Consider the following 25379-nt stretch of genomic DNA (forward strand, 5'->3'; position numbering starts at 1 on the left):
GAAAGAACGAGAGGAAAGTAAAATTGATTACTGATCTAAGTGCAAAAGAGCAAAAGGAGAGAAGGAAGAAATGGAAAGAAGATTCAAAGAAGTACCGTGACAAGAAGAAAAGGCTCAAAAAAGCCACATAAAATACACCACCCCAATCTGAGGATGAACTCCAGGAATGTGGGCCTCTGTCTCTGTCACAAATATCTAGGCAGCAAGTAAGTGGGAGAAAAAAAGTAAGAAGGGATAGAGCTAAAGCATATAGGGAATTAAAAAAGAAAGACGAAAAGATTAAGGATCTTGAGAGGAAACTAGCGAAATATAAAAAACGGGCACAAAGACAAAAGAAGCAAAATCAAAATACCTCAACATTTGACTCCCCTTCACCTTCAAAGCGTGTGAGGGAATTACTAAGAAGGGATAATGTATCCTCACCTGTAAAAAGGCAACTGTTCCTTGGGTTTGCATTGGAGAAGCAAATTAAATCACAATTAAAGTCTGTAAGCCCGAAAACGAAAGAAAGACAATTAATACGCAAAGTGATTGGCACAAAAATCATTAGAAAGTATAGATTACAAAACAGCTTAAAACACATTCTACCTTATAAATACAACAAATACAGCACTACAGACACGGTAGATGTTAAGTACTCCCGGAAAACTTATACCACTGTAAAGGTAAACGACGCTAAGATAATACAACAATTTTTTGAGGACGATTTAGTATTTAAGATGTGTCCTGGCAAAAAGGACCAAGTAAAAAAAGGAAATTGCAAAAAACAACGACGCATTCTCTTAGATTCAATGACAAATCTATACACCAAATTTGTGAATGAATATGGGCCTAAGGTATCTTATACCACGTTTACTCGTGTGAGACCTTTTTGGGTGCAGCCCCCAAATAACAGAGACAGGGAAACATGTGCATGTGTAATACACGAAAACTTTCAATTGCTTTTAAATGCCATGAAGAATGCTAATTTAGTACAATCGTCAGATCAAAATCAAATTGTGGCTTCAACTGTTTGCGATTCTGAAGACGAAAACTGCATGACTGGGTCATGCAGTAGGTGTAAAGGCAAAGCAGTAGATTTAAATTTAAACTCAACTGATGACTTAAAGTTTTATAAATGGATAAATGACTATGAAACCAGAGTCATAAAAGGAGTTGAGAGGAAAATCAAACTGACCGTGAAACGTGAATTTACTGAAACCTTGCCAGTTGTTAAAAATATTTTCCTAAATTCCTTAAATGTTTTCAAAAAACATGTGTTTAATTTAAGACACCAAGCAAAACAATTTAAAAAATTAAAGAATGACCTGGGAGAAGGAGTATTAATATATCATATTGATTTCTCCCAGAACTATGTCTGTAAGTACGACAATGAAATCCAAGCCACACATTTTGGAGCCTCAAAACGGCAAGTATCTTTGCACACTGGGTTGAGGTATCACAATTCTCTAGGGGAAACAATCACGTATACGTTTTGCACTGTATCTGATAACCTAGACCACCACGCCCATGCTATTTGGGAGCACATGAAACCAATCTTTGAAGAAAGCAGTACTTTATTTCCTGATACCCACACTATACATATTTTCTCGGACAGCCCCTCTTCCCAATATAGGAACAGAACTAATATATACCTAATGAAATCTTTGCTGCCACTTTTCTTTCCGAAATTAACATCATTTACTTGGAACTTCAGTGAGCCAGCTCATGGTAAGAGAGCCATGGACGGTGTGTGGGGCTCATTGAAGAGAACTTCAGACTTGGAAGTTAAACATGGCAAAGACATCACTTGTGCAGCTGATATCGTAGCCGCATTAGGCAAAAAGAGTAAAACTCGTCTAATTGAAATACCATATACAGCCATTGAAAATGCAAAAGAATTGCTCCCTAAAAACATCCCAGAAGTCAAAGGGATAATGAGCATAAGACAGATTACGTGTGGTAGTGCAGCTATGTATGGGAGGAGACTTTCTTGTTTTGATTGTGCTGCCAACCGGAAATGTCGAAACTTTAACCTAATGGAAATAAAATGCACCGAAATTGAATCTGACTCTAGAACAAAATCAAACCTGACTGTGAAGAAGAAGTTAAAAGTTTCAGATATTTATTCGTCGGAAGATGAAAGTGTTAATGAAAATATAAATGTCAATGGCGATGGCCTACACGATGAATACAATTTTGAGAACAGAGAAGAGAATTTTAACAGTAGAAGCCTTGAAGACTTCCAAAAATAATCTGTTGGTGAGTAAATTAGGCTATATATTTTTAAACGTTTTAATCTACTTCTCCCAAGTTAGTTTACTCCTTAAACACTTCCTTACATGGTTTAGGCCTACAGTATTACTAAAATACATTGTGTTTATGAACTGAAACATAGTTTATTTTCATGATGTACAGAATTGTATTTAACATTAGATTAGTAAAAGAGGTATTTAATTTCCATCCAAGCTGGGATTTTCATAATTGTTAATGTGAAGAATGAAAAAAACATTCCCTACCCTTATGCTGCCGTCTGTATATCATCTCTCGACGATAATGGCGAAGGTCAAGTGACATTCCTAAGAAGGGCCGGAGATGCAACAGCTTTATTCAAAACAGTTGATTTGGACATTTCATATGTCCACTATACGGACATAATATCAGTGCTCAGTCCTCCTACACTTGTAATAAAAGGGGACCGTTTCTATTACAAGTTCGAGCCAGACATTAATCTGCACCAATAAGACTGTTTTTTATGTATTTTTCCATGTTTTTGTATAATATTTTTAGAATTATTGACAATGACAAGAGTGTATTTCAATAGCAGTTGTTGGTTTACCAGTTTTAAGGTTATTTTCCGCTTTTATCATTTGAGAATTGGCTCATTAGCTGTTTTGTAATGCTCGTATAGCATGACGTCACGATAGAAGACGGCTATGACGTAATGTTTGCCGTTTGTGATCAGCTGCTTGTTTTAATATTTCATGGAAAAAAAGTATAACCTGAAATACGTCATTGCCGCCTTCTATCGTGACGTCATGCTTGACGAGCATTACAGCCTGTTTTTTAGTGTGGCTTTGCCTGGAGCATCAGTTAAGTTACGTAAGTCGTCATTTTCGTTACGTAAGTAGTCATTTTCGATACTCCTCATCAGTTTCTTAATCAGTTTTGTTACGGTTACAAAATATTTATTTTTAAAGTAAAAACAACTTTTTGAACAAAATAAGGTCAATATTATCATTTCATTGGTTATAATAGTCAGATTAAAAATAATTCTCATTACAAATACAATTGATTTTAGGTTAAAAAGGTTATTTTAGTCTGCATTTGGAGAAATTTTTTTATTTGAATACGATTATTTGCAATATAAGTAAATATGTTGGTGTTAATAGAATTATTATGCATCCTAATCTTTACTTGTATGTTACATCTTGACAAACGTAATTCCTTTGAATCAATTTTTTAATAAATATTGGTATTTTTATTGTTTTTTTGTGAGTTACGAAACTGACGTTTTCTCTTGTACCAAGGCACAAAAAAATAGTTAAAAAATATAAAATTGTATAATTAAGCTCTGCTGGTGCCAAAATGTGAATGTAAATCATATTTACTAGTCATTTCAACACATCCCATTAAATAAATATTAATTTTTTATTTTGTTGTTGTTGTTTTCATTTTATCCCTCAATTTAAAAATGACCCTTCTAGACCCATCAAAACCACGCGTCCAGCTAAATCTTTTGCTTGCGTTTGTTTGGTCTACTTGTACTAAGGGACATGTTAGGGACTATGCCCTGCTACTACGTATCAATTTTATTTATCTTATAAATGTACACTGTACAGTTGGTTGGTTGAGCTATCAAAATAAAGAGCACATGGCACATTCACATTTTTAGATGTGTATATGTCTTATAGAAATACAGTTATCTTTTCAAGTAGTCGTATTACTTAAGTGGCTCATGATTTGAAATTTGCATTACAATAATGTTGCTATTGAAAAATTTTGAAATACGTTTTTAGACCCTTTAAAATATCTTTACAGTCCATTCAAGATTTTTTATAGGAAAAGTATCTATGAGGAATTACTAAAACCGAAATAACTAGTTGGAAGCCTATCTCAGAAAAGTACTTACAAGAAATATGTGGGGAGTTATGGAAGACAGCTGAGTCACAAAATTGCAGCCAACGACTGGGCACTGAATAGGCTGACTCTGGCAGATCTGCTCATGGTCCACTTGCTGACTTCTGCTGGAGGTTGGAACAGGACAGCCATACTTGCACAACAGTGATGTCTGTACATACAACATAAACATAGAAATTAGTTTATCTACAGTAGAACAATGTATAGACTGTCTGAGGCAGATGATCTGCTCATGATCCACTTGCTGACCTCTACTGGAGGATGGAACAGGACAGCCATACTTGCACAACAGTGATGTCTGTACATACAACATAAACATAGAAATTAGTTTATCTACAGTAGAACGATGTATAGACTGTCTGAGGCAGATGATCTGCTCATGATCCACTTGGCTGACTTCTGCGGGAGGATGGAAAAGGACAGCCATACTTGCACAACAGTGATGTCTGTACATACAACATAAACATAGAAATTAGTTTATCTACAGTAGAACAATGTATAGACTGTCTGAGGCAGATGATCTGCTCATGATCCACTTGCTGACTTCTGCTGGAGGTTGGAACAGGACAGCCATACTTGCACAACAGTGATGTCTGTACATACAACATAAACATAGAAATTAGTTTATCTACAGTAGAACAATGTATAGACTGTCTGAGGCAGATGATCTGCTCATGGTCCACTTGCTGACTTCTGCTGGAGGTTGGAACAGGACAGCCATACTTGCACAACAGTGATGTCTGTACATACAACATAAACATAGAAATTAGTTTATCTACAGTAGAACAATGTATAGACTGTCTGAGGCAGATGATCTGCTCATGATCCACTTGCTGACTTCTACTGGAGGATGGAACAGGACAGCCATACTTGCACAACAGTGATGTCTGTACATACAACATAAACATAGAAATTAGTTTATCTACAGTAGAACAATGTATAGACTGTCTGAGGCAGATGATCTGCTCATGATCCACTTGGCTGACTTCTGCGGGAGGATGGAAAAGGACAGCCATACTTGCACAACAGTGATGTCTGTACATACAACATAAACATAGAAATTAGTTTCTCTACAGTAGAACAATGTATAGACTGTCTGAGGCAGATGATCTGCTCATGATCCACTTGCTGACTTCTGCGGGAGGATGGAAAAGGACAGCCATACTTGCACAACAGTGATGTCTGTACATACAACATAAACATAGAAATTAGTTTCTCTACAGTAGAACAATGTATAGACTGTCTGAGGCAGATGATCTGCTCATGATCCACTTGGCTGACTTCTGCGGGAGGATGGAAAAGGACAGCCATACTTGCACAACAGTGATGTCTGTACATACAACATAAACATAGAAATTAGTTTCTCTACAGTAGAACAATGTATAGACTGTCTGAGGCAGATGATCTGCTCATGATCCACTTGCTGACTTCTACTGGAGGATGGAAAATGGCAGCCATACTTGCACAACAGTGATGTCTGAACATACATCATAAACCTACAAATAAGCACAAGGATTCAGTATATACTGTCTGAGGCAGATCTGCTTATTTCTGCTGGAGGATGGAACGTGACTGTAAGTATTTGCAAGCTGTATACTTCTTGAAAAGACCCTAAACAGAAAATCAATGTTCATATTTATTGAAATATTTGAATCAATATTTATATCAAACTGATATTTTATTCAATAATACAGGGTGGTCACGAATAAGCGTTAAACTTATTATTGGGTATAAGAGGAGCATAAATGGAACTTGTAAACGTGGTTTAAAAAATATATCTCATACACACCCCCAGAGATGAGTTGTTTTAGGTTTTTTGAAAAAAATAGACATAATTGCAAAAATGTTTTAATTTTTCGGGCTATTTTAAAACTTTCATCAACATTTAACAGTACCATCGTGTTCTCCACAACATTTTGTATAAAAATACATGTACTTCAACTTGCCTAAATCTGCATAACTACTTATTAAATTAAATAGAAAAAAAATTGTGTTTTTCAAAAAAAATATTTAAAAATACGTAACAAAAAACTTTAAAAAAAGGTTTTAAAGAGCAGCAAATACTTTTAAAAACTGCTCCATAATCTAAGCTTTCAAACAATACCATAAAACGTAATATTTGATCCTAATAAATGTCCGCTTTTTAAGTTTGAATGGCGTAAAACACGGGTTATCCAAAACATTTTATTAATAAAAGCAGTTTTGTGTATAATATTACAGCCTTGTTTATTATTTTAAATTATTAAACTATAAAGAACAGCTGGTGGTCTCAACAATGATCTGGGGTTTCTCTGTTGTGTATAAATCATGTATTGATCTACATAAGACCATTTTGAGTGGTTTTTAATAGGGTTCACAACATGTTTTCCAATTAAGAATATGCAGAAATACATTTTGTGTATGGTTCTAGCAACGCAAACTCAAGTGAGTCCCAACGAGAATACTCTCTTTGTTATCCTGATCAGCGCGTCCCGAGTACGCAAGTATTAGCTAGACTTCACCAGCGTCTATCAGAACAGGGAACTGTGCATCGAGTCTACGTGGAGGAAGATATCCTGAAGCGCGTGGATGAAGAGCCGGAGATCAGCAGTAGGAATCTTGCTAGGGCTGCTGGTGTAAGTAAAAAAACTGTCTTGAAAGTTTTGCAGAAAAATAACTTTCATCTCTATCACTTCACTAAGGTTCAAGGCCTTGAGCCTAACGATTGCGTCCCTCGGGTAGACTTCTGTCGATACCTCCTGAACTGTGATATCGAACAAAATCACTTTTTCAAGAAGATTTTGTGGACAGATAAAACTCTGTTTGCTATACAAGGTGTGTTTAACTTCCACAACATGAATATGTGGAAACAGAAAACCCAAACACAGTAAGGGAGATGTCCTTCCAAAACAGATTAACCATAAATGTAAGGGCAGCAGTGGTTGGGGATAGATTATTAGGCCCTCGCAATTTCAGGGCAATCTGAACGGAGATGTCTACCTCAACTTGCAACAGCATAATTTGCCTCAAATTCTGGATGCTATTGACCCTGCTCTTTGTCACGAAATTATTTTCCAACAAGACGGAGCTCCACTTCACCAATCAAGTGAGAGAATTGCTTCACTTCAACTTCCCCACTTGGATCGGACGAGGAGGTTTCTTGGCCTGCCAGATCTCCGGATCTTAACCCTATGGATTTTGTTTGTTTGGGGGGAGGCTTATGAAATCCGTCGTCTACGCAACCCCTGTAAACACTGAAGAAGAACTTTTGAACAGGATCATTGGAGCAGCAGAAGTGGTCAGGGGGAAGATGAGCTATAGCGTAACTGTTCAATCTATGAGAGGCAGAGCCTGTAATAGGCAGAATGGCCATCAATTCAAAAATTTTCTTAAGAGAATACCGAGCTCCTTTTTTGTTTCAAATGTCCACACAATTTTCCACTTCTCCGACAGATTTGGAAATGTATATTATCCCCAAAATCAATTGTGTCTTTCATAGATTTTGTTTATTTTAATCCATTATTTAATCTTTTAATTTTTCCATTTATTAGGGCTAACTTTTATTTTTTAATTTGAATTTGATCAAATGTCTGTACAATCACAATCTTACTAAAATAATGAGAATTTGTATTACCTGAAACTAAATAATTTGTGTCATGTGTTCAATTTAATCCTTAACAACTGTAATATTTTAATTTTACCCTATTTTAAGGCTATTTTTATTTATTAAGTTGAAGTTTATCAAATATCTGTATCTTGTTTTTTAAAGGTTTAATAGGCCTTGTCGTTTTAGTGAAGTATGCAGTAGTGTAAATAAGATCAAACGGCTACGGTAAGTAATTTTTTAGTTTCATATCATAGCTGTCATGTAAATGATAAAACAAATTGATGTTACGAAATAGATTATTATCAATTTTTAATTTCATATCATACATTTCTTACTTGAATTGGTATAAGATTGACCTTATAGCTGAGTTAATTGATCCAGTTTTTAAAGTATTGCCAAAAAGTTGATTTCAAAATCCGTTTATATGGTGCTATTTTAAATAATCTAAAAAACATTATTAAGACGCGCGGTAGTGAAAAATGTTTTTGATAACCTGTGTTTTATGCCATTCAAACTTGAATAGCGGACATTTATTGGGGTCAAATATTACATTTTATGGTATTGTTTGAAGGCTTAGATTATGGAGCAGTTAAGTATTTGCTGCTCTTTAAAAGCTTTTTTTAAAGTTTTATGTTTACGTATCTATCTTTCAATATTTTTTTGAAAAACACAAATGTTTATTTCTATTCAATAAGTAGCTACGCAGATTTAGGCAAGTTGCATGAAGTACATGTATTTTTATACAAGATTTTGAGGAGAACGCGATGGTAGCCTACTGTTTAATGTTGATGAAAAATTTAAAATAACCCGAAAAATGCAACATTTTTGCTATAAAGTAATTTTTTTCAAAAAGCTTAAAACAACTCATCTCTGGGAGTGTGTATGAGATATATTTTTTCAAACCACGTTTACACGTTCCATTTATGCTCCTTTCATACGCAATAACAAGTTTAACGCTTATTCGCGACCACCCTGTATATTGTAGGCTCTCTGCTTAGCTTTACCATTGTTTATTTTTAAATCTCACACATAAAATGTGTATAATTTTTATTCAATATTATAAATCTAGAAATTTTACTTGATGAACAAAAAGTACTTTCACTTCTTTGTGGTTTTTGAACACCTCTTGTTGGTCCATTTCTTTTTCATGCTATAGGATATTCAACTTAAAGAAGATAGCTCAATTGTAACAAGTATCAGGGGGGCCCGTTCCTATGATAGAATATTTTTATTTTTTTTTGGGGGGGGGGGGGAAGAGCTATTTTGTACAAATTTAGTGCGGTAAACTTATTTATCTATGCTTTCATGTATTATGTGCAGGCCTACTATACTATTTCATATTTACTGGAATGTGACGTGAAAAGTAAGCTATTAATTACATGTAGTTAGTTAATTCTATTTGTTTCGTCCTCAGTCCTCGTGGCTCGCTCGCGACATTAATACTTTAGTGTAGTTTGTTGTCCCACAAACAAAAGGCGTTTCACATTCTTTCGGTGAAGTGGGTATAGTGGCAGGTGGTACTGTATCTACCTACGGTAACAAAAAACTCAAATTTCCATGCAAATACCTTACATTAATGTTTAAAATATACAAGGTAACTGAAAACACATTAAATAGCTGGCACATTCAATAAAGGTGCCATGTTTTGATATCCTAAATAAATAAAGATAACAACATCTTATATCTTATAAACGTGAAGGAATTTTTTATTTTTATCTGAGTCGACCATTTGTTAACAGATTCTCAATGATTCTTCTGTTGAGGGAACGGTCATTTTAAAAGTAAGGAAAGGTTGAAGCCATATTTTTCTTGTTGTCTCAATTTTAAGTTGGTTTTAGTTTTGGCAGCCGACGCTAACCTCCTAGATTAGCTTTGGCATGACGCAATTTATTCACATTGACAGCTGCTAAATTTCAGCATGTGCGACACTAGTTCAACATTTGGATAAAGATAGCGTATGAATCGTTTATTCATTTAAACTATGTATAATGCCATAACTATACATTTGTTTGTCTGGTAACGGGATGGCTGGTTTATCCTAAATCTAAAATACTAGGTGTTCTATTTCAATTCTTTTAAAGTCTAGCAGCCGATTTAGTTGTACAACAATATTTGGTACAACTAAGTGGTAGGTCTAAAATGTTTATTGATCAAAGAAATTAAGAAATATTTTACAACTCTTGCTGTACCAATCCTCTAAGCTCGTACCTAACTTAAAGTGCTGGTGAAGAGTACTTTACCAGCTTTCACATCTAGTAATTGTCACCCCAGTCCACAATGGTAAAGAAATAGAACATTAACTATTTTTTTCATATTTAATTTTAACGCATTGATTCCTTAATACTGAATCTAATTAAATATACAGTTGCAAGAGTTTGAACTTATAAAGTTCATTACAGGGAACTGAATGATATAACAGTAGTTTTATTTACCTTATTGTTGAGTACACTTGGAGTCAATCCAGTAGACATTTTACTAAGTGAGTTAATCCATGCTGGCATGTTTTCAGCAAGTGTAGTAGAGCAAGATGGTAAGACGTTGAAATCATTCATAACAATGCTGAAAAATAAGAATAAAACTTGTAAACAAAGGGAATTTCTAGGGGGGAAACAAAGGGAACTTTGGTGAAAGAGTGAATAGTATACTTCATTACTAGGGCCTAAAGTGACTCTTTAAGACCTGATTTAAAAATGAGCGAGAGTTTTGCCTGTGTGATGAACTATATTTTTCCTCATGTTGCACCATTATTTGCACAAACTATGTAACAAAACTGAAATGGTTTTAATTTCAAGATAACCTCTCAAAACTACTTCTAGCTAGTTTTCAATTTAATTTGCTAATGGAAACAAGCAACAGTTTTAGTAAGTGATTCCATTGTTTCGTCTATTGTGATTGTGGTGTTAGTGTACATTCTACTTTTGATACCTGCGCGCCGGCTCGGAAACCGGCGGCCACTATGGACACTTCCATTTAAATGCAAGTGCCATTCCTGCTGCCGAAAATCTGAATCTGAATCTGAAGCCAGATGCATATATCTGCTGAAATCAGATGCATATATTTGCAGCAATATGCCATCGTCTGAATTCAACGGGAAAGTGAAAATTTATCTTTTACAAATTGTATTCAGAAATTTAGTGTAGATCATCACCCGTCAAAGTCGGGGTCATCTCCTGGGATCATGGCAACATTGTAGCTATTTAAAATGACCACAGCAGCGTTGTGGTCATCTCCTGTGATTACAACAATGTCATTACTTTCAATCACGGATGCATCGTGGTTATTTACCCCGAACATGTTTTCCGTGACACTTTAACTTTCTTGTCCCCATAAAAAAAATTACCGTACCGATTTTATGGTCACCAAAATTGAAGATCAGTTGTTAATTTTCCTGGTTGGATGGACACCCTGGAACTTCTTTAGCATGAATTTGGACACACTATAGGCCATACAAAAGTTTGTTCAAAATAAATATATGTTTATCACGATTTCTCGGCCGGTGACACTGTTAAGAAAAAGAAAATCTAATATGGGTTTACTGATTGTCTATGTCATCTTTGAAAACAAAGTAAATTCAACATTAACTCAAATTCTTTACTCATATTTGCGTATGTCCAGTTGCAATTTCCATTTGTCCTTAAACAGCTAGATTTGGTTTTATTGGAAATTCAAATAAAAAATTTGGACGATCAGAATTTAAAAAAAAAATGTATAATAAGTGGCGCTAAGTAAAATCATTGTGGAGTAAATGTCTGTCAATCTGGTATGCAAAGCATAATATCTTGAAATAGATAAGAATTAAAAAGCAATGTGCATTACTTGTTCGTTTCTTGGTGTATGGTCTCATTGGTCTCTTCCTCTTTCTGACACCTCATAGCCGAGTTGGCCAACAAACCCAGGTCCATGTCCACAGCGAATTCCCCTTGGATGGGCAGATTTTCTTGGCCAACAAATGTTGCAAAGGAAGGCAGCTTATCTTGATGTAAAGCCTAAAATTACAACATGTAAGAAACAAAGTGAAAATTGATTTTGAGAAAGGTGTTTATAATAATAATAGCTCATACGGTATACAAAACTCACTAACTCATGATCTACCATAAATCATTTTATTTTAAGGCCAGTAGGATGTGTAGTTTAGTTGAAAGTGATGACATGACCTTTTAAACCAATTTGTTTAGTTAGTTTTCTGTTTGTTTTAAACTAGGGTAGATTTTTTTTGGACTTTCTGTAATGGACCTAAAATATCTCAAAATTTTTCAACAGGAATTTACATTTAGGCACAGATTATTTGAGGATTTCCAAAGCATTTAAAGTTTGTAAAAAAATAGTGTTGTTCTTATTTTCTTTTAATATCTATTGTAAGAATACACAACGATCATGTGAAAGGCTAGGATCACATGAGACGCACGCTTGCGCAAGCAATTTGGTGGCGCACGCCTGCGTAAGCTTGTGTGAACAGCAATGTGCTCACACTGAATGCAAGCAGTTGCAAGTTAATTATTATAAACAGGTCAGTCAAAATGGATATGTCAGACGACGAAAACGAGGATATTGTTTTATTTTTTGATATGACAGGAAGATTAAGAAATTTTGCCAGTACTTCAGAATGATGCCAGATACTTTCTATTACATACTGGACAACACCTACACAAAGCAGGAAATCTAATTTTCAAAAATGTGTAAGTTACCATCAGCAAAGAAGCTGAGCACTAGGACTTCCCACTATCACTTCACTCGACTGAATGTTCAGGTTCAGGAATCTACTGAACTCTAAACTGAGATCCTGCTACTTGTGCAGGCTTGGAAACTGCAAAAAAAATATTTTTGTTTCTGTGCGGAGTCTGATCAAGCTTGCGCAAGCCTGCACTTTGCAGGTGGTGGACAGTTAGAGCAGCAAAGGACAAGTCACCACTTGTTTCTGTTGATCTCAGTCAGATTTTGATTCTAGGCGTACGCCACCAAATTACTTGCGCAAGCGTGCGTCCAATGTGATTGTAGCCTAAAGATAGTCTTTAGGACACAAGTGGAAATTTAAGGCACCAGCTTTGGCGACTTCTATGAGTGTATTCTAAGGGTTTCTACATGCTACTACACATAAAAAATAAAAATCAAGGCCTTAGAAGGGAATATGGAAAAATTGTATAAAAAGCAACTAAAAAGAGAGAACTCAAGACACAAAAGAGACAAAAACTACTGCTGTCACAAACAGATTGAAACTGAGGGAAACAGACAAACCCCGCCCAAAAAACTGAATACACTTAATACAGAGGGAAACAGACAAACCCCGCCTAAAAAAATGAATACACCAAACACAGAGGGAAACAGACAAACCCCGCCTAAAAAACTGAATACACTTAATACAGAGGTTATTGGAGGCTTCTCAAGGAAATCCCATGTCAAAGGAGGAGTGGTCGCTTACGTAAGAAGTGGCTGGGAAAAGCATGTATCACTCATATGCACAAGTAGCGAGGAAACAGAACTGATTTGCAAAACTGAAACTGTGCTCTTTGAACTGAAGCTAAACAGGAATCCACTGCTGGTCTTCGGAGTATACAGGCCACCAAGTGCAAAACTAGACCAAGCCATTGATATACTCTCTGAACAACTGGAAACAGTGCTCACTACGGATAAGCAAATATTAATAATGGGAGACATCAATGTAAACAACCTAGTTGATGACAATGAAAACGAAAAAATTGAAGAACTTCTTCAATATCTCAAGACTGAGGCTACCACCCACTCGAATTACAAGTGACTCAGAAACATCAATAGACTGGATATGCTCAAACATTGATAATCAACAAATAGAAACCTCAGTTATAACATCAGGACTATCTGACCATACCGCACAAATCGCAAAAATAATCACTAGAAAACCGATCATCAACAACATCAAAGAAAATAAACTAATCTTCAACAAAACAACAATAGATAACTTTAAGACACAACTACAAGAACAGACTGGGAAACTATAATACAAACTCATGACGTAGATGAAGCCTATAACAATTTCAGCAACATCATCCAGACAACACTAAACCACACCTGCCCTCTTAAAACGTCAAGAGTTAAACAACATAAAGGAGACAGTGCTGGAATCAAGAATCGGCTAGACTTAAAAATGAATATATAAAGGCCTTAGAAAAGGAGCAAACAACCGGACTTATGGAAGACAAAGCCAGAACAACTATTAAAAAAAAGGAGTACGACCAGCATTTGAAAATGCTTCGGAAAGAAAACAACACAGCTCACATAAACCAAGCTGAAAACAAGTCTAAAGCACTGTGGCAAACAATAAACCGAGAAAGAAAAGCGAGATCAAATACTGAAAACCAAATCCATCTTCAAGTCAACAATAAAACAATAGACGACCCAATAGAAGTTTCAAACTGTTTTAATGATTTTTTTTCTCATCAATAGCCGACCGAACACTCCAAAATAACAATAACTCTAGAACCAATGCCTTAACAGACCACTTACCAGCAACACATCACACACTCCAGTTCAGACTGGTCATACAAGAAGAAGTGCAAAAGGCCATTCAATCTCTAAAGATGAAAAATTCATCCGGAACTGCTGAGGTATCAGCTAAACTTGTAAAAAACTGTAAAAATGAAATAGTAATACCGCTGACAGACCTCATAAATAAATCACTCTCACAAGGAAAATTTCCAGATGAATTAAAAATAGTCTACCCAAAATACAAAAATGGACCAACAATAGAAAGAAACAGGAAAGAAACAGCTGGAAACACTAGGTGTGAGAGGAAGAGCAGCAGAATGGTTTAAAAGCTACATTAGTAACCGGAAACAGCTTGTGGAAATAGCCTACATAAAGAACAACGCAAAGTATAAGGCCCAATCCAAAGCTGTAGACGTGCAAAGAGGAGTACCCCAAGGATCAGTACTTGGCCCTGTCCTTTTCCTCCTTCTCACGAATGACCTACCTAGTTGGATTGGGGAAGATGGACACACCACCAAGTACGCAGATGACACGGTTCTCACATTTGCGGACAAAACAATGGAAAATCTGGAAGAGAAAACCAACACACAACTCCAACAACGAAAGCAAAACCGTTCAAATGACTTTCACCACCAAACGCAACAACACAGACATTACAATACCGGGACTACAAACACAAAATAACACAAAATACCTAGGCATCATAATTGACTCCAAGTTGTCATGGAAAACCCCACATAGACCAGCTCTGCAAAAAGCTAAGTTCAAGTCTCTACGTTATACGTAGGATCAAGCAAGCTTGCAGCCCAGAAGTAGCCAAAGTTGCATTTTTTGCTCTATTCGAGTCCCACCTCAGATATGGCATTGCGACTTGGGGTGGAACATCAAAAGGCAACCTGGAAAGAGTACTCCTAAAGCAAAGAAGGGCAATTAGATGCCTTGCCGACCTAAACTACAGAGACAGTTGCTGAGAAGCCTTCAAGAACCTTAAAATTCTCACATCAATTTCACTCTACATGAGAGAAGTCATTATCCACACCACTAAAACAGCCCAGCCAAGACACAGAGACATACACCAGCACAAAACACGACAGGCTGCTAATTTTTCCCTCCCACAACACCAACTGAGTCTGTACGAGAAGAAACCATCCTACAAAGGTGCTCTATACTTTAACAACCTACCAGAGCACCTTAAGAGAGAACAACCCAATCTGTTCAAGAAGCACCTGACAACATGTCTTATGGACCAGCCGTTCTACTCTGAGGATGAATTCTTAAACAATAAGCTACCATGAAAAAAGGAAGAAAAAAAGAAAAAAAATTCTAATTGTAATTGCAAATTACTGTAATAGTTTACGTACATGCTGTACATTTTATGTACCTGACGAATGTTCTCTAGGAATATTTCAATAAAGATTTTGTCTATTGTCTATTATTGTCTATGCTATCCCGTGTATGTGCTGCAGCTTATATATATATATATATATATATATATATTACTCTGGTCCGATATTACGGCAGGCCTCTTCCTCTTGAGTCTTGCTACAACAGTGACATAGTATAGTACCCAACTTTTTGTTAAAAAATAAGTCTCAAAATCTATTGTATACACAATGTATATCTCACCTTCACATCTGAGGACGCTAGGTTCTGGCCCGGACACATTACTTCAGATCAGACCAGTCCTAGAGAGTCGCGGCATTACATTATCACATGGATAAAATTCATTGGTAATTGGCGGGATAACCCGGAACATCGGGCTCTGAAGCCTGCACTCTACCACTAGGCCAGCTCGCTCCCCACACGATAATCAGTTAAAAAAAGAGTATTATTTAAATATGGACATGAGTGGATAATATTTCTAATCCAATAAGATGAATGGTTTACTCACATTGTGTGTCGATGATCTGTCATAAGCAATATAAGCTTGTTGTGAACCAAAGAAAGTCTCTGATACTTGGCAATTGTTCTGTACTCCCATAAAGTTGTTAGCATTAGGAAAAGAAGTCATTGCTGTCTGACTTTCAAGCTGATATCTTTCAAAAGGCCTGAAAATTATATGAATAAAAATAACAACAATAATGTGAGCATATACCAACTACTGTCGGGGAACAAAGTTTAGACATTCGAGTTCGGTGCTCTACTGAAAAATAACAAAATTACTTAGAAAAACATGGAGTAAATCTAAATTTCCTTTGTTTTATTCTACACATTCCTGAACATTTTTTATGACAGACGGATGGTACAAACCCCATGAATAGTATCAAAAACCATCTTATGACTTCACACGAAAATTCACACGAGGTAAACTAAACGCCAGAACATTTTAAACTTTAATACAATACAAACACTCATATATAACTAATTAATTTGTATGGTTTCAGAATTTTTACTTTACCCAAAAATTATTTGTTGATACTTTTGTAAATTATATTCTTCTCAAAAACGGCAACCTCGAGAAAAAAATTGAAAAGTTGTTTTATTATTTGGGTTAAACACTAATGGGCCCATTTCATTAGTGTTTTAACTCAAATAACATGCATTTGATAAAGGAAAATTATGTTTTTTGTTATTTACACAAAAACTAAGAGAGATACAAAGTAAGTATAAATTACAAAGTTGTGAAGAAATAAAAAACCTATAAAATGATGTGCCTTTTGAGGTTTGTTGCTATTTGAAAATTTTGAACTGCGTTTCGGTGTTTACATATTTTCAACAAACCGTTACTTGTAGCATATCACAGTAAATCTAATTTCATCATGAGTAAGAAAATTCACCAGGACAAGGGCTAAGTGCATTGGTGTAGGAAACACAGAGTATTGAAAACATATTGATTTTTCCCAAAAAAAAACTGCTGCCACTTTGAAACGATGAAAGATAATTAATTTAATTTATATTTTTGCCCAAATGTTTGTCTATTAAATACCTTTAAAATGATGTATAACATCAACATAACATATGTTTACATAATCAAACTAGTGACCGTCAGTTTTTGGCACATTCTGTATCGGAAAAATATTTACGTTATTCCTTGGGGTCGATTTAGCAGGAAATAATTTCATTTCATCCTTGTATGTTAACCCTTCCCGGACGGGTGACGGATATATCCGCCTAAGTCTTTAGTGATAAAGGACGGGTGACGGTTATATCCGCTTATGGTTTTTGATGTTCCTGACGGGAAGCGGATATATCCGCCTTCTCTTCAGACAGACTGGCAAGTGCTTGAGCAGTAAACAGATGTTTCGCGGTACCAAGGCGCCACTTTCCTGCTCTCTCCATGGCTGAGCTCTCTCCCGCACACCCCATCTCTCTCACGCACCTACCCTCTCCCGATCCTCACCCTCTCCCCTCGCACCACCCACCTCTCCTACTCTCCCCTTTGACGTTTCGCGCTCAACATGTCCTCCTACGTTGTCTTTATTTATTGTTCACATATTGTTCTTTATTTATTGCCTAACGTTGTCATGGTCATATCTTCAAAGACGGGTGGCGGATATATCCACTGCTTTTCTACTCATTCGCGGACTTAAAGGGTTAAGCCTTTTTTCCGTAATCAATTTGAGACACGTTACGTAGGACAACCTGTATACAGTGTCTAAATTAAGTATTGAAATAAATCCGTATTTTTAAACCAAAATAGATATTCTGTTTGTGGTATTGATTTTTGACAAAGGATCTGCAATTTTGTTTACATCAAAAATATTTTTTTAACCTCCCTATTAGGGTAGGGGGTAAAGGGTGAGTATTTTTTCACTATCGAGTGACCTCTCATTTTGAAGGGTTTGTCAAGACATAAGCAATGTTGCAAACCTGAAGTCAATATATCACCCTTAGCCAAAATGGCAGGTATTTAAAAATTTGATTGGGTGAAAAGGCATTTTGGTTAGGGATGAAATATCGACTTCAGGTTTGCACCATTGCTTATGTCTTGACAAACCCTTCAAAATAAGGGGTCACTCAATAGGGGTTGTTTTTTTTTTTTTTTTTTTTTTAACAAGTCACTCCACCCCCTACTCTGTTAAGGGGGTTCAAAAATTTTTGGTGCAAAAACTTGCGGAACTTTTGCTAACAATCAATTGCTACAAAATGAATATTCCTAACTATTTTGGTATAAAAACTCAGATTTTTTTATTTTTGAAATTGTTGATTTTTCACATGAATCAAATGTTTGGAATACCTGCCCTTTTGGCTAGGGGTGAGATATGCAACTAGGGTTTGCGTCATTGTGTTCCTTTTTACAAACCCACCGAAATGAGGGGTCATTCAATAGGAGTTGAAATTTGAAAAAAATAAGTCACCCCCTGCCAACAACCCTGTTAGGAGGGTTAACAAATATTTTTAGTGTAAAAAATTGCAGATTCTTTGTTAAAAATCAATGCCAAAAACAGAATATTTCTATCTATTTTGGTTAAAAAAATATAGATCGGTTTCAACATTTCATTTACATACTGTATAATTTTTGTTATAATAATTAATGTATGATAATTTTGTTATAATAAATATAACACTGTATAATAATAAGCTTTTACAGTAAACAGTAATTTGTTAAACATTTAGGCTCTAACAATTTTTTAAGTTTTTCACAATAAAAGTGTTTAAGTAGTTTATTTTTTTATTTTTAATATATGAACTGAAGACATAGATGAGGAACTCAATGTACCATAGTAAATTTGCAACTCTCAGTAAATTAATAGATTTGAAGTTTGAAGATTGTCCAAGGTACATAACAATAGCGATCGCTGATTCAGTAAGCGTGCCGGGGCTCCGCCCAGGCCTCGCCGCAGTTTAGGAGCGCCTGTGTAAAACACCAGTGAACGTGATAATATTTTTATATTTTGTTCTATACCCACTCAATCTAACATAAATTATTAAGTGAAAAATTATCGTGCGTGCTATCTTGGGTATTCAAATGCCTCTCAATTTGTCATTAACCCACCACATTACTGTCACTAAAAGAACTCCAATAATGCTAATGCGAAACTTAAATCCACCGAAGCTGTGCAACGTTACACAATTTAAAAAATGACACCAAAATTGATTGAAGCAAAAATTATCAGTGGTAAGTTTAAAGGAGAAATAGACTTAATCCCAAGAATACTGTTGATTTCATCCAAATTACCCTCAGAATTTAAGCAACTACGATTTCCTTTGTGACTTGCTTTCGCAATCACCATTATAAAGGCACCAGGGCAATCCCTGACTATCGTCGGTTTAAATGTAGAAAATGCATACTTTTCACACGGACAGCTGTATGCTGCGTGCTCACTTGGTGGTAGGTATGACTGAAAACGTTATATATTTATACACCTACAGAAAACACAAAAAAAACATTGTTTATCCACTGGCAATTGAGTAAAATATTCTATTTTATTTTTGTATACACTTTTATTATTCATCGTAAAGAACAAATTACCATTTAAAATAATAGTTCTATTATAAAATTATTTAAAAAAATTTGCAACCCCCACTGCTGTGAAAATCACAGTTGAAAAGTTAAATCATCTTTTGTGATTTTCCCTATAAAATATCAAAGCAAAGATTACATTTGCAAAATATATATTGCAGCCAAGCCATTTTTGTGATATCAATTTCCATGCGAAGCCTAGAGAATGTCTTCCCAACCTAAGACTTCATTGCCGACATGACCAGCTGTTATTTACGTATTTTTTGTTCAGTATGATAATATTTTTGTTGGGCATCACTCACCTTATTGAAGTCACGAGAACGTAGTCCTTGTCATGTCACAATCATACAATCATGACATGACAAGGACTACGTTCTCGTGACTTCAATAAGGTGAGTGATGCCCAACAAAAATATTATCATACTGAAGTATTGACCTCACCTAATATACCATGTCGTTTAAGAATAGTATTTTTTGTTGTTGTTTATTGTTACGGTTAACCTTTACAGTATTTGTGGTTGTTTGCTTATGTAAGTAACAGGAGGTTTATTAGGAGATGGATTAGCAAGAGTGAATAAGTGTAGTATTATATGTAGTGAATTACAATTGTATTATGATGTGGATATTTTCATGAACAATACCAGGTATTAAGACGAGTGTATGTGATAAATGGCAAACATGGCAATCAAAAAACGGAAAGGCCTTCCCGACACTGCTTTACATTCATGTTTAGTGTGTGAACTGCATTTTGAACCTAACTGCTTTATAAATAATATGAAAAGTAAAAAGGAAGCTGTACCAACATGACTAGTTAAGTACTAACAAACTATGGATGTACGCCAGTTGTCTCTCAGCAGTCTGCACTCATTACTGCCTCTACAGATGATCACCACTGTCTCGCGGCAGCCCCTTCATCACATAGCGATAAATTCACCAGTATTTCTACTGTCAATGTCTCATTATCTTTAGAGTCTGCCTAAAAACAGTTATGATAGAGTTCCGAAATATATTATTAACTACCTTCATCATACTATTATGCAATAATTTGTAATTTATTGTCAATTGAAAATAGACGTACGTTGAACGTTGTGGTTTAAGTGTTTATCAACAAAGACTACTAAGAGGGAAATAAACTATCCTAGGCTATATATTTATGGTGTTCAATTTTGGAGAGGGGTGGTTGGGCAATTTCTGCTCCAGGGCGCTCCAATCCAAACCTGGATACGCCAATACAATGCCTTAATCTTAATGTTGATTCAGGAAATTACCATAGCTATACTGGGAAGGCGAACAAAATGCCTGTTGTAAAATGTAGTTACCAGGGGTGCCCATCCCCCCCAAAGCTCACGTTGCAGAATCCCCCCCAAATTCGTTGTTTAACCATACCCATGCCGGAAGGTCTGGGGGCTAACCCATAGTTATGTTTATAATGCGGGGAGGGAAGGGGTGCCCCCGACACTTCTTTAAACTTATGGGAATTTAAGCGTTTGAATCAAACTTTAAACCCAATAAAAATGGACAATTTTCCTTTAAAACTCTAGTAGCAAACTATTTGTTGGTTTAGTTTTAATTTAAATGAGTTGGATTTTTGACATGCACACAATTTGAATCAAAATTGGCCATAGTCAAAGAGTGTAACATGTTAATTTTTAATCAAAATCGTTCGGGCCAATTCTGAGAAAATTTTATTTATCCATTATTTTTATAGGGTAATGGAATATATCACTATTAAAAATCCAAAATGAAAAAAAAAATCTGGAGAGACCATGGATTGGTACCTAAAATACCAAATTTCATCAAAATCGGACTCGGACCACAGGCGTGGTCTGTAGCTCTGTACCATACATACACACATCAGGGTGTCTAGTTTATTTTTATTATAAAATTCAAGACTAATTCCAGACTTTTCAAGACTAATTCCAGATTTTTCAAGACTAGTTTTTTCAACAATTAGTGGGTGTTGATACCAAAATGTATCGATTCTCGATTCTTGATAGCTTAACCAAATGTTCTAAATAATACTACACCAACCCCTGTCTTTGTCATAAAGTAGTATTATGATAATGTGGTGTTTTCAAGTAAAGAAATAATGCAGCAATACAAAATTCTAACTAGCCAATTTGGTTTTTTTTATCATGAAATCTTCCGCGTACCGTACGTTTAGACATCATCATTGACTGCAGCGGTTACAGAAACGTGATCGTCGTCGTCCGCGATCACGGCAAAATCATGAACATTTTCCGCGGCCTTGTAGACATCATCGTCGTCACCTGCAGTCACGGAAACGTCATCGTCGTTGTCCGTGATCGCGACAAAATCATGAACATTTCCCGCGGCCGAGCAGATATCATCGTTGTCGTCCGCGTTCGCGGAAACGTCATCGTCATCTCCCGCGGTCACGGAAACGTCATCGTCGTCGTCCACGATCGCTACAAAATCATGAACTTTTCCCGCGGCCGAGCAGATATCATCGTCGTCTCCCGCGGTCACGGAAACGTCATCGTCGTCTCCCGCGGTCACGGAAACGTCATCATCGTCTCCCGCGGTCACGGAAACGTCATCGTCGTCTCCCGCGGTCACGGAAACGCCATCGTCGTCGTCGTCCACGTTCGCGGAAACGTCATCATCGTCTCCCGCGGTCACGGAAACGTCATCGTCATCTCCCGCGGTCACGGAAACGTCATCGTCGTCATCCGCGTTCGCGGAAACGTCATCGTCATCTCCCGCGGTCACGGAAACGTCATCGTCGTCATCCGCGTTCGCGGAAACGTCATCGTCATCTCCCGCGGTCACGGAAACGTCATCGTCATCTCCCGCGGTCACGGAAACGTCATCGTCATCTCCCGCGGTCACGGAAACGTCATCGTCATCTCCCGCGGCCGAGCAAATGTCATCGTCGTCTCCCGCGGTCACGGAAACGTCGTCGTCGTCTCCCGCGGTCACGGAAACGTCATCGTCGTCGTCCGCGATCGCGGCAAAATCATGAACATTTCCCGCGGCTGTTTAGACATCACCGTCATCTCCCGCGGTCACGGAAACGTTATCATCGCCGTCAGCGATCACGGCAAAATCATGAACATTTCCCGCGGCCGTGTAGACATCATTGTCGTCTCCCGCGGTCACGGAAACATCATCGTCATCTCCCGCGGTCACGGAAACGTCATCGTCGTCTCCCGCGGTTTCGGAAACGTCATCGTCGTCGTCCACTATCGCGGCAAAATCGTGAACATTTCCCGAGGCCGTGTAGACATCGTCATCATTGGATTTCGCGGTTACGTAAACGCAAGACGACGATCGCGGCAAAATCATGAAAATTCCCGACTTTGAAATCAAATTTAAGACTAAATCCCGACTTTTCAAGACCATTTTGAAATTCAATACTAATTCCCGACTTTCCCGATTTTCCCGACTACTAGACACCCTGACACATACAGACAGACACACACATCACTTCGAAAACAACTTTTTTGGGATCAGGTTTTTTACATAAAAAATTCTTTTACCATATTAAATTGTAGGGGAGAAAGTACTTGAAGTTATGTCAAAAAGTTTGAGATATTTTCTAAATTGCCCTTAAATCCACTTCTGAGTTTGGTCCTTTTTAAATAGGTGTAAAATATTCAGTCTCAAAAATATTACTAGGCCTAAACTTAATAGTATATTTAGTGCCTAGGGCCAAAATGAGGTTTTGCTGGTTCGAGGTAGTTTTTAAGTCCGATACGAGGTTGAGGACTTAAAACGATCGAGAACTGAAAAACCATTTCAGTCCGTGGTACAAACGCTATTATTCACCACCCCACACTATAGTCTATTGCCACTAATTCACCTCAATGATAATACACTGCACACTGATATAGTCAACACAACTACAACTTTAAGGTCATGTGGATAAATAGTTTGAGGAATCAGCAAAAACAATAATGAATAGTCGCTAGGCAGCGGTGACAATAAAACAACTCTATTGCAATGCTATGGATACTGATTGTGTATTTAAAGCGGGCAGCTGATTTTGCGGCCCTAGGGATGTAAAACCCTGCTCGATCCCCAAATGACGATGACAGCTGGCATGGCCTGCAAAACGTAACTTTCAGCCACCAATTAATGTACCTTTATGTAAAACTGTTAAAAACATCATAGTGTGGTAAAATAGTATATTACGTTACTAGTCCTGAATCCTGTGCGAGACGAAGTCGAGTAGTGTTTTTTTTATACGAGTCCGGCCAACAATTTTGGACGAGTGACGTACGATAGTTTACGCCATACTACTAAATCCGTTCAAATTCCTATATTACCACCAACTAAAGGACTAAAAATCACTAGAGGTGTTTTTGTTATAACCACTCATTGCCACCCAAATAGGCCCTACAGTATAATCAGCTGATTGGTGTCCAGCAAAACTCATTACAGTACAGTGTAGTACTGTATGAAACCCCATTTGATAAAGGACAACAGCTGTTTTCTGGACTAAATCCTTGCATGGGAAGTTCGTCAAAATAGTGTAGCGTGGCGTAAAAAAATAATTATATATCTATTCTAAGACTAGTAAAATTTATTTGAAGCTCTTTCTAGATTCAAGAAAATACAATAACAAATACAATTTAATTAATCCATAATCATGTGTTTCAGTTCTTGAAGTTAACGTAAACACATAGCCTATCAAAAACCTTAATTAAATGTCACAGTACTGTATGTCAATTTCTTCCAATGAATAAATGACCCAGACATAATTATTTAGGAGAGCCAAAATATTATCACAAGCTTTCATGTTGTTTTTCATGTTGTAAAAATAGCAAAATGATTATCATTATCATAATACTGGTTTTTTTTATGAATCAAGAATATATTATAATAAACAAACCTATAAAACCATCAATAGGTCCTCAAGGCAATGAGACTATTTGAGAATGAGTTCATAATGAAAGGTTAAAACAAACTCAAATTGCAGATACAATTTAATAAGCAACCATAATCCTTTGACAGCAGTTGTCATGGAGTTGTTCTCACTGTCAAACATGATACGAGTCAGAAAGTGGAAATCCATCCACATAAAAGCATAGATAAAAGTATCTATATATTTTATAGCAATTATAAAATGATGTATTAATCAAGATAAAATGTCAAACGGGATTTTGATTGCATAATTACCCCAGTAATAAATTAAGGAGGTCGTAAAAATTATCTGATTAATCTTTTATGTGCTTTTAACCAACCACAGGCTTGAATCCCCCCCCAAAATCACAAAATCCCCCCCAAATAAAATTCTGATGTCGCATTTTGCGACATCAAACCCCCCTGTGGGCACCCCTGGTAGTTACAGGCTTCCAGTACAAAGTATTCGACCTATTGTTTAATATAATGTTTAAAACAGGCCATACCAGTAAATTGGGATGTCGGGTCACTCGGGTTTGTTCACTTTCGTGTGATTGCGAGAGTGTGACTGACCTCCAATTTCCAATCTAAATATCGTTTATTTAGAAAGAGGTAAAGATTGTTAAGATATGTGATTAACTTATCTATAATTTAAAGAATTTTCCTCTATGTTTTTTTCTTTCTCTCAGCTGTGCTATTATTAATTATGCAGTTTTGTATAATATGAGTTTGTAGATAAAATCATAACAAAAATGTCTAAACCCAATTATTCTTTCCTCGTCTTTAATTTCAACAAAGATAACCTCTTTAATTTATGTACAACTAAGGTTCCGCTGTTTCTTAAACTATGTGTTCTTAAATTTATTTTATATAGTCGTCAGTTGAAAGATTTGTTACATAAAACAATCCAAATAAAAAATCTATGTTTTGTATCTTATGCTC

At 36.3% G+C, this 25379-nt stretch overlaps 3 protein-coding genes across 3 annotated transcripts in view; 1 reads left to right on the plus strand and 2 right to left on the minus strand.

Moving 5' to 3' along the window:
• The window catches only part of LOC128983633 (uncharacterized), a 30517-nt gene extending 20273 nt beyond the window's left edge, over positions 1-10244 (minus strand). Inside the window, exons 1-2 of the mRNA XM_054402996.1 lie at positions 10138-10244; positions 4112-4270 (exon numbers count right to left, since the gene is read on the minus strand). Of these exons, the coding sequence (XP_054258971.1) occupies positions 4112-4270; positions 10138-10206 (228 nt within the window). The 5' untranslated portion in view covers positions 10207-10244. The remainder of the gene's footprint in view (positions 1-4111; positions 4271-10137) is intronic.
• Positions 1-25379, plus strand: part of LOC128983635 (Kv channel-interacting protein 1-like) — a 756268-nt gene that overhangs the window by 290212 nt on the left and 440677 nt on the right. The gene's annotated exons all lie outside the window — the stretch shown is intronic.
• The window catches only part of LOC128983632 (uncharacterized), a 32700-nt gene continuing 23124 nt past the window's right edge, over positions 15804-25379 (minus strand). Inside the window, exon 5 of the mRNA XM_054402995.1 lies at positions 15804-16212. Within this exon, the coding sequence (XP_054258970.1) occupies positions 16026-16212 (187 nt within the window). The 3' untranslated portion in view covers positions 15804-16025. The remainder of the gene's footprint in view (positions 16213-25379) is intronic.

This window comes from Macrosteles quadrilineatus, unplaced genomic scaffold, assembly GCF_028750875.1.
Source record: "Macrosteles quadrilineatus isolate MER2022 unplaced genomic scaffold, UCM_ALF_1.0 Scaffold_1__1_contigs__length_201487025, whole genome shotgun sequence".
NCBI lineage: Eukaryota > Metazoa > Arthropoda > Insecta > Hemiptera > Cicadellidae > Macrosteles > Macrosteles quadrilineatus.